Source organism: Loxodonta africana, chromosome 24, assembly GCF_030014295.1.
Source record: "Loxodonta africana isolate mLoxAfr1 chromosome 24, mLoxAfr1.hap2, whole genome shotgun sequence".
NCBI classification, from domain to species: domain Eukaryota; kingdom Metazoa; phylum Chordata; class Mammalia; order Proboscidea; family Elephantidae; genus Loxodonta; species Loxodonta africana.
Genome location: NC_087365.1, coordinates 27,601,716 through 27,616,656, shown reverse-complemented (window position 1 = coordinate 27,616,656; position 14,941 = coordinate 27,601,716). Strand labels below are relative to the sequence as shown.

The 14,941-nt window shown below is 44.7% G+C and overlaps 1 protein-coding gene across 1 annotated transcript in view; it reads left to right on the top strand.

Moving 5' to 3' along the window:
• The window catches only part of TMC2 (transmembrane channel like 2), a 135,998-nt gene that overhangs the window by 48,377 nt on the left and 72,680 nt on the right, over positions 1 to 14,941 (top strand). The window contains exons 3-4 of the mRNA XM_010591820.3: positions 7,088 to 7,406; positions 10,819 to 10,971. Coding sequence (XP_010590122.2) covers positions 7,088 to 7,406; positions 10,819 to 10,971 — 472 coding nt within the window. The remainder of the gene's footprint in view (positions 1 to 7,087; positions 7,407 to 10,818; positions 10,972 to 14,941) is intronic.

Here is a 14,941-nt window from a genome sequence, read left to right as displayed (position 1 = left end):
GAAGCATGCTTACCGAGACAATGAACATTACATATGAATCGTGTTTTCTATCCATTCTGCCACTCTCTGCCTTTTGATTGGATCATTTAGCCGATTTACATTCACTGTAATTACAGATAAGAAGTGACTTACTTCTGTCAGTTTTGTTATTTAGTTTTTTTTTGCGTCAGAAGCCCTCTTCATCTTTTGTCTTTACCACTGCTTGCTTTTGTGATTTGATGGTTTATTGTAGTGAGCCATTTTGTTTCCCTTCCCTTTCCTTTTGTGTATGTCTTTTTAGATATTTTCTTAGTGGTTACCATGAATATTACTGTCACGGATTGAATTATGTTCCCCCCAAAATGTGTATATTAACTTGGTTTATATACACATTTTGTGATTCCCAGTATTGTATGGTTGTCCTCCATTTTGTGATTGTAATATTATGTTGAGAGAATTAGGGTGGGATTGTAATGCCGCTCAGGTCACCTCCTGATCCATGGTAAAGGGAGTTTCCCTGGGGTGTGGTCTGCACCACCTTTTATCTCTCAAGAGACAAAAGGGAAGGGAAGCAAGCAGGGAGTTGGAGACCTCATACCACCAAGAAAGCAGAACGGGGAGCGGAGCGCATCCTTTGGACCAGGGGTCCCTGCACCTGAGAAGATCCTTGACCAGGGGAAGATTGAGGACAAAGACCTTCCTCCAGAGTCAACAGTGAGAGAGAGAGCCTTCCCCTGGATCTGTCACCCTGAATTTGGAGTTCTAGCCTACTTTACTGTGAGGAAATAAATTTCTCTTTGTTAAAGCCATCCACTTGTGGTATTTCTGTTATAGCAGCACTAGATGACTAAGATAATTACATTTAACAGGTTGTATTTATAACACGGTAAGTAGGTACCAACTTCTCTTAGTTATCTAGAGCTCCTATAACAGAAATATCACAAGTGGATAGCTTTAAAAACAGGAATTTATTGTCTCACAGTTTAGGACGCTAGATGTCTGAATTCAGGGTGCCAGCTCTAGGAGAAGGCTTTCTCTCTCTGTTATCTCTGGGGGAAGACCCTTGTCTCCTTTCAACATCTGTGGGCCTGGCATTCCATGGAGATCCCCATGTGTCTTGGCATCAATCTTCCCCTTGTCTAGGGGGTTGACAGTTCTTTTTTTTTTTTTTTCTTTCAGCTCTTTATATATATCATTCTATTGCCTTCTGGCCTCCAATGTTTCTGAGGAGAAATCAGCACCTAATGTTATTGGGGATACGCTGTATGTGACTGTTTACTTCTTTCTCACTGCCCCCTCTTTAAGCCTTAGTTTTGGAAAGCCTAACTATGATGTGTCTCAGTGTAGATCTCTTATCCTGCTTGGAATTCTTTTTTTATTGTACCTTAGCTGAAGATTTACAGAACAAACTAGTTTCTCATTAAACAGTTAGTACACATATTGTGTAATGACACTGGCTAACAATCCCATGACATGTCAACACTCTCCCTTCTCAACCTTGGATTCCCTATTGCCAGCTTTCCTGTCCCCTCTTGCCTTCTAGTCTTTGCCTCAGGGCTGGTGTGCCCCTTGAGTCTTGTTTTGTTTTATAGGCCTGTCCACTCTTTGGCTGAAGGGTGAACCTCAGGAGTGACTTCATTACTAAGGAGAAAGTGTGTCCAGGGCCGTACTCTCAGGGTTTCTCCAGACTCTGTCAGGCCAGCAAGTCTGGTTTTTCTTTTTGAGTTAGAATGTTGTTCTACATTTTTCTCCAGCTCTGTCTGGGACCCTCTAGAGTGATCCCTATCAGAGCAGTCAGTAGTGGTAGCCAGGCACCATCTAGTTGTACTGGGCTCAGTCTGGTGGAGGCCGTGGTAGATGTGGTCCATTAGTCCTTTGGACTAATCTTTCCCTTGTATCTTTAGTTTTCTTCATTCTTCCTTGCTCCTGAAGGGGTGAGACCAGTAGAGTATCCAAGATGGCCACTCACAGGCTTTTAAGACCCCCTGCTTGGAGTTCTTTGAGCTTCTTGGGTTTGTAGATTCATGTCCTTCGTCATGGTTTGGGTTTGGTCCTTACTCAGACTGGGGAAAGTTTCTGTCATTATCTCTTAAATATTCTTTCTGTCCCTTTCTCTCTTTCATCTCTTTCTGTGATACACATATTAGGTCTCTTGATGTTGTCCCATAATTCCATTAAACTGTGCTCAGTCTTCTTGAGCTTCCTTTCTTGTTGCTCTTCAGCCTCTGTAATTTTGACTATCTTATCCTCTAATTTGTTGATTCTTTCTTCTGCCTGATTAAATCTGTTGTTAAATTCTCCCATTGCATTTCTCATTTCAGTTATCGTCCCTTTCAGTTGCAGTATTTCTGTTCGATTCCTTTTTATCTCTTTTTTTAGATGCTCATTTTGTTCATGCATTGCTTTTCTTATTTCTTTTAGATCTTTGTCTATGTTTTCCCTTAGGTCTTTAATTATGTTTAATGTTGTTGTATTATAATCCTCTGCCATGGATTAAATTGTGTCCCCCCAAAATATGTGTCGGCTTAGCTAGGTCATGATTCCCAGTATTGTGTGACTGTCTACCACTTTGTCATCTGATGTGATTTTCCTAAGTGTTGTAAATCTACCTCTATGATGTTAATGAGGCAGGATTAGAGGCAGTGATGTTAATGAGCAAGACTTAATCTACAGAATCAGGTTGTATCTTGAGTCAATCTCTTTTGAGATATAAAAAAGAGAATTGAGCAGAGAAGAGAGGGACTTCCTACCATCAAGAAAGCACAGCTGAGAGCATAGCATGTCTTTTGGACCCCAGGTCCCTGCATTGAGTAGCTCCTGAACCATGGGGAGATTGATGACAAGGACCTTCCCCCACAGTCCACAGAGAAAGAAGCCTCCCCCTGGAGCTGGCACCCTGAATTTGGATGTTTAGCTTCCTAGACTGTGGGAGAATAAATTTCTGTTTGTTAAAGGCATCCACTTGTGGTATTTCTGTTATAGCAGCACTAGATAACTAAGACAGCTACCAATACCCTAGCTTGAGATCCAAGAAGTTTCTCTTCAAACTTCAAATCCAATTCAATTCATTAAATTTAGCATGCTCCAGCTTACATCACACTGGCACAGATGTCATCTCAGTTGAATTTTCCTACCATACTTGAGGTAGGTGCTGTAGATAGGTCAGGTTCCCTAGAAGCAAAGTCTGCGATTAGGTTGCTTGTGCATGTGATTTACTGAGGGGGGCTCTCAGCAGACAGGGAGTGCAGGAAATAGAGAGGGTAGGGGAGTAGCTGAGCAAGGGTGTGTGTTCAGCTGGAGTCTAGCCTCAGCCTGGTCCCACAGGGAGCTCTGAAATGTGAGTGGGCCACAAACTTGCCTTGTCTTCACCCAGGAAGGCCGGATTTTTGTACCTTATATAGGGTTGCTATGAGGTGGAACTGGCTCAAGGGCAATGGGTTTGGTTTGGATATCAGTTTGTAAGAGCTCTCTGGGTGTTGCAAACGGTTAAGTGCTCAGCTGTGGTTTGAATCCACCCAGGGTGCCTCAGAAGAAAGTCCTGATAATCTACTTCTGAAAAATTATAGCCATTAAGAACCCCATGGAACACAGTTCTACTCTGAGTTGGAATCGACTCAATGGCAACTGGCTTGGTCTATATCCAAAAAACCAAACTCATTGCCATCAAGTCAATTGCGACTCACAGTGACCCTATAAAGAAACCCAAAATATCCACTGCCATCAAGTCGATTCTGACTCATAGTGACCCTATAGGACAGAGTAGAACTGCACCATAGAGCTTCCAAGGAGCACCTGGTGGATTCAAACTGCCGAACTCTTTGTTAGCAACCGTAGCACTTAACCACTATGCCACCCTATAGGACAGAGTATAACTGCCTCATAGGGTTTCCAAAGAGCGGCTGGCAGATTCAAACTGCCAACTTTTTGGTTAGCAGCCAAGTTCTTAACCACTGTGCCGCCAGGCCTCTTTAGCATATATATTTGGTAAATATATATATTTGGTGTGTGTATATATATACATACAAATATATATATTTGGTATATATATTGGCTAGGAGATGATTCGAAGAGAAGAGAGGAGTATAAACTCCCATGCATTTCCCAAAAAGATGGCTCTCATCAACCAATGTCAAGTTTCTAGAGAAGGGAGCACATGTGAGTTTTTAGCAGCCAACACACAGAGCAGCTCAGGGAAGGGTATGTCAGATAAAGGGGATCTGGGTAGACCACCAAGAGGGAGCCAACTCAGAGAGAACGAGCCACCTGTCCAGGGTCCCTGAGGTAATAACCAGCAGAACAAGGACTAGGCCCAAACATTCAGACTCCTCATTCCAATCTCAGTTTGCCCAAATCCAGTCCCACCTATCATCAACCAGATTTGGTCACTGTTAAACACAGAATGTAAAAACTCAAGGGTCAGGGAAGCAGGAGGAAAATGTCCTGTGACAGCTACATTGCACAGACAGCTGGGCAAGGATACGATAGAGGCTTTGTCCAAAGTCTGCACTCTAGGAATGCAGTTGAGGGGCTCTCCTAGCCGCGGTACACAAGCCTAAACTGGGAGCTCCATAGATGACGGTGAGAATAAGTGTTCTCTGCAGCCAGCTCCAGCTCCCGGGGTGAGCATTCTGACTCACACTTGCACACAATGCAGAGCAGCAAGGAAGGCTGGAGACGCAGGAGGGGAAGGACCTTTTTTGATTAGTTACTATGGCCAGATCCCTTCTTCCTGTTTTTAATTAACCCTCCCAACTATGTAGGAAAATATGGACTATTTATATACTTATTTACTATTATTGTGCTTTAGGTGAAGGTTTACAGAGCAAATTAATTTCTCATTAAACCATTAAAACACATATTGTTTTGTGACATTGGTTGCCAACCCTGCAGCATGTCAACACTCTCGCCTTCTCAACCTTAGGTTCCCCATTTCCATTCATCCAGCTTTCCTGTCCCCTGCTGCCTTCTCATCCTTCTCCCTGGGCTGGTGTGTCCCATTTGTCTCATATACATGGTTGAGCTCTATGTGTTATTGTTTGTTTTATGGGCCTATCTAATCTTTGTCTGAAGGGTGAACCTCAGGAGTGACTTCAGTACTGAGTTAAAAGGGTATCCAGGGGCTGGAAGATGGGGATATTTAGAACCATTTTACAGATGAGAAAACTGAGGTGCAGAGTAGTAGTTTATCTGTGATCACAGAGATAAGAGCTGATAAAACAAAAATTTATATACAGATCAATCTCACTCCAAACCTGTGTTCTTTCTACAAATAAACAGAAAATCACATTTCTGGCTGAAAGTGTCAAAGTATTGAAGTCAAAGTACATCTGGGGATGTCAGTCACTGTGCTGTGTTCACTAACAAATGAATGGGCTAAGTACTAGCATCGCCATGTCACAGATGACCTGAGACTCAGAGAGGTTAAGCGACTTACTCAAAGTCACCCAAATAGTAAGTGATAGAAAGACTGATTAACACCGGAATCTCATTATATTTTACCTGTATTTGGTTCGTTTGCGGATAGTTGTGCTTAAACTGGCTGTTGGGCAAACTGTTGGGGAAAGTTCGTAGTATAGAGCAGAGTCTGCTTAACCAGACCATTTGCCAATCGTATCAAGTCACTGTTTTAAAAAAAGAAAAAAACCTGCATTTAGATAGTGCTGAGGAACAGGACCTGAAGTAGCTGGGCCACTCTGACCCACTGTCACCTCCTGTGTGCAGTACCAAGGTACAGCAGGGGCAGCCACTGGAGTATGGTGCCTAAGCAGACACTTTCCTGCCTCAGTGATGCCCAAAAAAAGAGGCCCATATTTGACCTTGGTGCTGTGGGGTGAGAGGTGGTACCTTAGTTCCCTAGTGCTTCTGTAATAGAAGTACCACATGTAGGGGCTTTAAAGAACAAGTTTATTTTCTCACAGTTCTGGAAGATAGAAGTCAGAATTCAGGGCACGGGCTTTAGGGGAATGCTCTCTGTTGGTTCTGGGGAAGATCCTTGCTTTCAGCCTCTCCTAACTCCTTGAAATTTCTGGGCTTTTAGATTCATCTACCTCCATCAGATGGCATCTGTCATAGCCTTTGTGCTTGCTCATCTTTGTGTCCTTGCTGCTCCTTATAACTCAGAAATGATTAGGTTGCGGACATACACTACACGGATATGGTAATTAGCATAACAAAGAAGACCTTGTTTCCAGGCAGGATTACATTCACAGGTATAAACCAAAAAAAAAAAAAAAACCCAAACCCTTTGCGGTCGAGTTGATTTCAACTCATATTGACCCTATAGCACAGAGGAGAACTGCCCCATAGGGTTTCCAAGGAGCGGCTGGTGGATTTGAACTGTCGACCTTTTGGTTAGCAGCTGATCTCTTAACCACCGAGCCACTAGGGCTGCATTCACAGGTTTAGGGGTTAGAGTACCAGCACATACAGTAAAACCTGTGAAAGCCGGAACCTGTGTAAGGCCAAAACTTGTCAGAGGAGGAAAAGTAAAATATTTTCTACTAAAATGAATGATAGAAAAGTGGTAAGACTGCACCCTGGCAAAGGGAGAAAACTCGAGACATCTGGAAGAACAAGGATGTCTTGTCAAGTTCCAGCTCTCACAGGTTTAACTGTATTTTCTTTTTGTTGTTGTTAGGTGCCATTGAGTCAGTTTTTGACTCTTATCAACCCCATGTGACAGAGTAGAACTGCCCCATAGGGTTTCCTAGGGAGAAATCTTTATGGGAACAGATTGCCAGGTCTTTTTCCCATGGAGCTGCTGGGTAGGTTCAGCCAACTTTTCTGTGAGCAACCTGAGTGCTTAACTGTTGCAACACCAGAGCGATTTAACATGTATTTTAAGGGACAAAATTCAGTCTATAACAGATGGCTTGGGTCTGACCCCACGGAACTGCAAATACAAGTGAGGAGGAAAGGTAGGTGCCTTGGGTGGACCTCAACCCAAGTTAGAGTATTGTGGTACCAGAGGCCAGAGGTGGGAGACTTTCTTTCTCATTCCTGAGCAGAGCATTCCAGAAGAGCCAGGAGTTTTGATTTCTCACAGCTGAGGCACTTCCCTGGGGCCAAGGCGGGTAGGGCCTGAACTGTACATTTCCTGCCCCTGCAGGTGACAGGTCCAGGAGGAAATCCTCAAAGAAGCGGGCTCCCAAGGCCGAACGTACATTGGGCAGATGCAGAGCCCAGCCTGGCCAGAAGAAGCAGGCTGGGGGCAGCCCAAGGCCTGGGTCTCCCAGGAGAAAACAGTCAGAGCACAGGAGACGCCAAGAGGAGTTGGGAGAACATAACAGGAGCCCAGCAGAGAGGAACCGCGAGGGGAGGAGGAAAAAGGATGGGAAGGCTTCCTTCAAGGAGCAGAGAGCACCCCCAGGGAAGGAAAAGGAGACCCCAAAGAAGGAGGAGATGTGGAAGCACCTGAAGAAACACAGGTGTGTGTGACTCTGACTCAAGGGTGTTTCCATTATAACTACTCTCTCTCTTTCCTGGCCACTATTCTTCCCCCAATGAGGGGCTGCTGTCTCCCTCTATTGTGAATATGCAGCCCCTGCTTCTCTCTAGCTTCCAGGTGTCACTGCCCATCACTCTGGGGCAGAACCGGGATGAGAATCACAAGCCATCAGAGTTGGAGTGGCCACTGGGTGCTCTCAAATCCAGTGTCCAAGGTTACATGGTGCAGATGGAAGCTCTGAGTGGGGAGATGACATGGCAGTGAAGGTAGGTTAGGGACAAGCTCCCCAAGTCTCATGAATTCCAGCTGCTGACTCACTACAGTTCTTGAAGAGGAGGACTGGTAGAGAGGAACACAGCTGGGTATGGGACTCATCAGAGGCATTCAGCTCACCACCTTCCTGACCTAGACCTATTTCCTCTTCTATGAAATATGGCATTGATCTAGAAGACCCTCAAAAGTTCTTCCAGCTCTGAATTTCTAGGATTTTGTGCTTTGGTTGATTTGTTTTATCTCCTTTGTTCCATTAGCACTAGCACACATGGGTTAGTGGACAGAACCAGGTCATGGAATCAAAAAGTTGGATTCGGCAGCCACCAATTTTGATGTGACATCTCCCTCTCTTTGCCTCCCTTTTTCACTCATTAGGGGTAATATACGCGCTACTCACTTCTCAGGATGTTCTAAGAATCTCCTGTAGTAGTGGGTGGGGGAGCTTTTGAAACAGCTGGAGGTATCAGGATTATGGCGAAGAGTTGATGCTCCTTTCCACTGGGTTCTAACAAACCAGACCAACCGAGCCCATGCCCTTAGTCGGGTATGCCACCATATCTCTCCACCTTTACCGAGAGGTAACTTAGGCCCTCAAAAAGAGCCACTTACTTCTTTTTGTCACCCTTCCAGTCATCCATGGCTTGAGTAAGACTTTTTTCTACTGTTTGGTTGTCCTTGGATATGAGCTAAAGAGGTCAAGGAGAAAGAGTGTCCTTAGCAACTTAAAGAGAACTTCAGTGCTTCGTTGATGGACCTGGGGTGTACTGAACTTTAGAAAGAGGCTGCACCATCCTAAATGGATCACAGGTGTCTGGATAGCAGATGGAAAATAAGGGGTTCAGAAAAGGACCCATTCATGCAATTTTCAGCAAGTATTTACTGAGTGCCAAGACATGGCATGGAGAGGTGAAAAAGACTCAGTCCCTGTTCCCCAGTGCTGACAATCTAGCAGGGGAAATAAGACATGAGCATCAGTAATCATAAGACAAAGTAGAGAGCATTATGTGAACAAGAAAGCAATGGAGCACTGTGTTAGTGGGATGTGGGGCATCAGGGGTCCTTCATGGAGTGAATGTTCCCTAGAGTGAGCAACCACCCTGTGCAAAGACTAAAAGGCAGGTGCATGCACCTGATAAAAAAAATCACTATGTTCTAGGTTTTCTAAAGTTCAAGAGTTGGAATCGCCTCCTCCCCTATCCCACCTCCTCCCTTAAGCCTATCCTAAGGCCTCTCTTTTGCTTCTCAGGGGTTAATCTGAAGCTAAAACTCAGAGACTGCTTCTGCGGCAAACTGTACTCTGAAACCTGTGGTAACCCATGCCCACATCCAGATACCTCCATTTATGAAACTTGGAAATGCTGCCCAGGCATTGCCTTTCTCTAGCCCCTCCCTCACCTGCCCTGTTGGCCACTGTCTAGCTGAGCTGAGAGGCTGTTGTTGTTAGTTGCCTTTGAGTTGGCCTTCAACTCATGGTGATCCCAAATACAACAGAACAACTCTGCCCTGTCCTGCGCCATCCCCTTGATGGGTTGCAGGTCAGACCCTTGTGATCCATAGGGTTTTCACTGGCTGATTTTCTGAAGCAGATCACTAGGACTGTCTTCCTAATCCATCTTAGCCTGGAAGCTCTGCTGACACCTGTTCAGCATTGTAGCAACACACAAGCCTCCGCTGACAGACTGGTGTTGGCTGCCCATGAGGTGCATCTGCTGGCAATTGCGTTGGGTCTCTAGCATTGAAGGTGAGAGTTCTATCACTGTATCACCAATGTCCCCAAGTTGAGAGGCTAGAGTCACTTTTTTTTCAATCAGTGAAGGATTCAGAACAGCCTGGAGGCTATGAGACACACACATAATAACTTAGACTTTATGGCAGCTGAGCACGTAGCATTATCTGTGAAATAATGAGGATTTACGCACAGGGTTCTTCTAGCTGGAAGTTCTCTAGGGTTTTGCTGTCCAATATGGTAGCCACTAGCCGCGTGTGCCTGGGGGCACTTTGAATGTGGCTAGTGTGACCAATGAACTGAATTTTTTATTTAATTAAGTCTTAATTTGATATTAATACTACCAAGTTGGCACAAGAGTTAGAGAATTTACTTAATAGGACTCATGTACTTTTGAGACTGATTTGACTTTGAAGGAAAAGCATTTCTTCTAAACAAACACACAAACTAGCTTTGCCAATGCAGGTGCAAATATCAAAGAAAAATGATCTTTTTGTACTTTATCCAGTTACTGGAAAACTTCTCAGTATGTTTCAAACAATTTGGGTACTCGAATCTACTTTTTCAACAACAATAAAACCTGTGAAAACCAGAAACTGTGTAAGGCAGAAACCTGTCATAGAAGGAAAACTCATACATTTTTGACTAATGGACAGCATTAGAAAAGCGGTGAGACTACACCCTGCAAAAGTGGAAAATGTTTGAGAAACAATGCAGTCCAGCTCTCACAAGTTTCACTGTATGAATTTTATGAAATTCAAATTCAGATCAAGTATGTCTCATGAGAACATCTGAACTTTTTTTTATTCGTACAAAACAAAAACTAGATTTTTAAATACCATACAAAAAAGAATGCAAAATACCTCATTAATGATTTTCCGTTGATTACTTGTTGAAATTGTAATTTTTTTGGATATGTTAGATTAAGTCAAAAGTATTATGAAAATTAAGTTTATCTGTTTATCTTTATTATTTTAATGTGGCTACTGGAAAATTTTAAAGGCAAAGTTCTGGGCTTCCCATGGCAGGCTGGGTGAGCCATTGTGGTGTCTGAGCAAGGGCAGGCCATGGGCAGAGCTGTGAGTGTCAGTGAGCACAACCCACCTGTCTGCCTTCATGCTCTCCTATCCACAGAGCAGCTGATGATCAAACAAACCAGTTGCTGTGGCATCAATTCCAACTCATGGCAAACCTATGTGTGCTAGAGTAGAACAATGATCCATATGGTTTTTAATGGCTGATTTTTTGGAAGTAGATTGCCAGCCCTTTTTTCTGAGAAACTAGAACCTCCAACCTTTTGATCAGCTTCCAAGCATGATAATCTTTTGCACCACCCAAGGACTCCCACCACCAATGCCGCTCTCCTTTGCATCTTCCCTGGCCCTACCTCCAGGTCAACCTCTGTGGCCTCCAGTGCCTCTGGTGGGGAGCATCTGTCTGAGGAGGAACTGACCTGGATCCTGGAGCAGGTAGAAGAAAAGAAGAAGCTTATTGCTACCATGCGGAACAAGCCTTGGCCCATGGCAAAGAAGCTGACAGAGCTCAGGTGAGCAGACTAGTTGACCAGGGCCTCTCCACCCCACCAGGGTCCAGGAGGTCCAAAGGCTCACCTCCTTCTCAGGGGAATGGGAGTCCCTTCCTGCTCCTCAGCCCCCGGGGACTTGACAAGTAGAGGGAATTCACCCACCCACTCTCCTTGGTCTACCTCTGTCCTCAGTGTAAGAACAGCACTGAGGGAGACACTGTTAGAGCCAAGGCAGGGATGATCATGACTGTTGGTGAGGCCCTGCTGTCCACTAGCACAGAGCAGGGCCTCAGGGAAGAGACAGAAGACTCATAATGCCCAGGCACCACCTAAACTCTCCCAACACTGGCCCTCCTTTCTATCCCATGCCCACCTCATCTGGTGGCTTCTGTGCCTCCCTCACAACCCAACACAGTGTCCCTTCCTGGGGGTGGCTTTCTATGACCTCCACCTCAACAAGTTCAGATCTCCCTGTGTTCTGTAAGCACCCAGATCCTCTCCATGTGTAGCTCACTCACACTGGTAATAATTTGTACAATGACTAAAGTGGGGAGAGGGCCTGTCTTAGCTAAACTTAGCTCCCGAATAACCAACTCAGGACCCAAGCTGTAATGATAACTAGCCTCATACTCATGCCACGTGACTCTTCGTTTTTTTTAATTTCATTGTGATGAAAATATACATAACAAAACATACACCATTTCAACAATTTCTACACGTACAATTCAGTAACACTGATGACATTCTTCAAGCTGTGCAAACTTCCTTGCTTTTTCCAAATCCTTCCACTGCCATTAACATAACCTCAATGCACACTAAGCAAAAACTCCCCCCCTTTCCCTGGTAACCACTAATTATCTTTGGTTGCTATATATTTGCTTATTTCATTAAGTGACATCATACGGCATTTGTCGTTTTGCTACTGACTTATTTCACTCAGCATGATGTTTTCAGAAAATCCTGGTGGTGCAGTGGTTAAGTGCTAATGGCTGCTAACCAAAGGGTCAGCAGTTCGAATCCACCAGGTGCTCTTTGGAAACTCTATGGGGCAGTTCTACCCTGCCTGGTAGAGTTGCCATGAGTCAGAATCGACTCAACAGCAATGGGTTTTGGATTTTATGATGTTTCCAAGTTTCATGCATGTACCATTTGACTCTTAATTTCAACCCAGCCCCTTCTCTGGTTTATCTGAAAGGCTGGCACACCAGTATTTTATGATTCTTCAGTCTCTACTGGAGTTTTGAGATCAAGGGCAAGAATCACATTGCGTAACTTCTGGTTTTCTACTAAAAATCTTCCATCCAACATTGGGATTTTGTGTGGGAGAAAAGGGAATGGGATAAAGGACATAATGATGCTGTTTCTTAAAATCGGAATTCTAGAATGATTCAGCACTTTATGCGAATGTGTAATTTGATTTAAAAGTAAACACTAAACAGGTGAACAGTTTTGTTTTTTTTTTTAATTCCCATCCAACATTACCATTTTCGCCAGGTCTCTCCTCTGTTTTGTTGCCACAGGGTTGTGGGTGACACTCGCTCTTCCCTTTATTCTGTACCAGTTGTTGTCGAGTCAGCTGTGACTTGTGGCAACTCCATGTGTGTAGAACTGTGCTCCATAGAGTTTTCAATGACTGGTTTTTTTTGGAAGCAGATTACCAGGTTTTCTTTTGAGGCACCTCTGAATAAACTTGAACCTCCAACCTTTTGGTTAGCAACCAAGCATGTTAACCTTTTGCACCACCCCGTTTTCCCTGGCTCCTCTTACACCCAAGTTTCGTCATTGCTCACATCAAAATCCTTACCCTTTATTATGTAGAGCAATTTGGCAGCCCTTTTTTGACACTTTCAGCTTCACTGTATACCCCAGAGTCAGATTCTGGCTACACAATGGACACTTCAGGCCTGACAAGGCTTCTGGTAAATAGCACTTACTCTTCCGCTCTGCAAATTCTGATTTTCTCCTGCAGGTCACTGTGGTGCCTCCAGGCTCAGGCTCTAGGCCAGTGTTGTCCAACAGAACTTTCTGCGATGATGGAAGTGGTCTACTCCTGCACTACCCAATATGGTAGCCTCTAGCCACAGTGGCTGTTGAGAGCTTGGCATGTGATTAGTTTGACTGAAAAACTAAAATTTTTAATTTAATTTTAGTTTTTTTAAATTTAAGTAGTTGCACGTGGCTCGTGGCTGCTGTTTGGTTGGTGCAGCTCCAGGAAATGGGCTGTCTCCTCTCCTAGCTGCCTCATTCTGAGCCCCTTCTTCTGCACCCCCAGGGTCAGGTCTTCCCAACTGTCAGCGGGAGTAGAACAGCCAGCTGTCACTCTAAGAGAAACTCATCCTCACTGGGGTGTCACCTGACCACATCTTTTATTAACAGTGGAAAAGAGCAACTCTGATGCCTATGGAATGAGATCTCCAGCTGGCTGGAAGTCTCAGGGGGCCATGAAAATCTCCCCAGTGGCTGTTTGGCTGCCTGGAGAAGAAATATGACATCTCCTCCCTGCCTCTGAGGGACAAGTTCCTGCTTCTGGGTGGTGGGCACTGGCTAAATCTGAGAAGCTGAAAAGACCCATGTCCCTCTACCGGAGCCAGGTTTCCCCTGCAAACAGTGGGTCTCGTCACTCCAGGCCACCTTTCTTCCTCTTCCTACTCTCCTCTCCTCCCCCAAGACTCCTTATCCTAGGCTCAAGTCCAAGGTTCATGGACATCTGGGTCTTCACTCAAGCCAGTGCCTCTACCTAGAAAATCTTTGCTTTCTGCCAGCCCACCTGGCTAATTCCTTTGTTGTTGTTAGTCGCTGTCTAGTTGGCTCCAACTCATGACAACCCCCATGAACAACAGAAGAACACGTTGTCTGGTTCTTTGCCATAGTCACCATCTTTGGAATCCCCTCTGCAGGAAGACCCCACTGCCCCCTCTACATTCAGGCTGAGTTACTCACTGCCCCCTGATCCCCAACCCTCATTTGACTGGAAGCTCTTATTTGTAGAATTTTGTCTTATTCACCTTTTAATAGTATTTCTTTTTTTTACACGTAGCCAACATTTGCTATGTGGTCCCTATGTGCCTGCCAGGCACTGTTCTGATTGCTGTAAGTGTAATAATTCATTTGATCCTTCCAAGCAGCCTGTGATGCAGATGCTACCATTATTGCCTTTATTTTACTGATAAGGAAACTGAGGCAGGGAGTCTGCCCAAGGTCATAAAGTGAGTTAAATCGACAGGCCAGGGTTCGAACTCAGAATTAAGGCTCTAGAACCTTCATTCTTTTTTTTTTTTTTAATAACTTTTATTAAGCTTCAAGTGAACGTTTACAAATCCAATCAGTCTGTCACATATAAGTTTACATACATCTCACTCCCTACTCCCACTTGCTCCCCCCCTCTTGAGTCAGCCCTTTCAGTCTCTCCTTTCTTGACAATTTTGCCTGCTTCCCTCTCTCTCTATCCTCCCATCCCCTCTCCAGACAAGAGTTGCCAACACAATCTCAAGTGTCCACCTGATATAATTAGCTCACTCTTCATCAGCGTCTCTCTCCCACCCGCTGACCAGTCCCTTTCATTTCTGATGAGTTGTCTTCAGGGATGGTTCCTGTCCTGTGTCAACAGAAGGTCTGGGGAGCATGGCCGCCGGGATTCCTCCAGTCTCAGTCAGACCATTAAGTTTGGTCTTTTTATGAGAATTTGGGGTCTGTATCCCACTGATCTCCTGCTCCCTCAGGGGTCCTCTGCTGTGCTCCCTGTCAGGGCAGTCATCGATTGTGGCCGGGCACCAACTAGTTCTTCTGGTCTCAGGATGATGTAGGTCTCTGAGAACCTTCATTCTTAATTTGTAATCACCTCTCCAGAATTACCAGACATTCTAGAATGTACCCCATTGCCTCCTGTATGATTTTTCTCCTGGAAGTAATGTCTCTAACCACAGACAGCATCCCCAGAATACATCCTCTTTGTTACAAGCAATGGTGTGGGGGTCCCAGCCTGAAGCCCAAT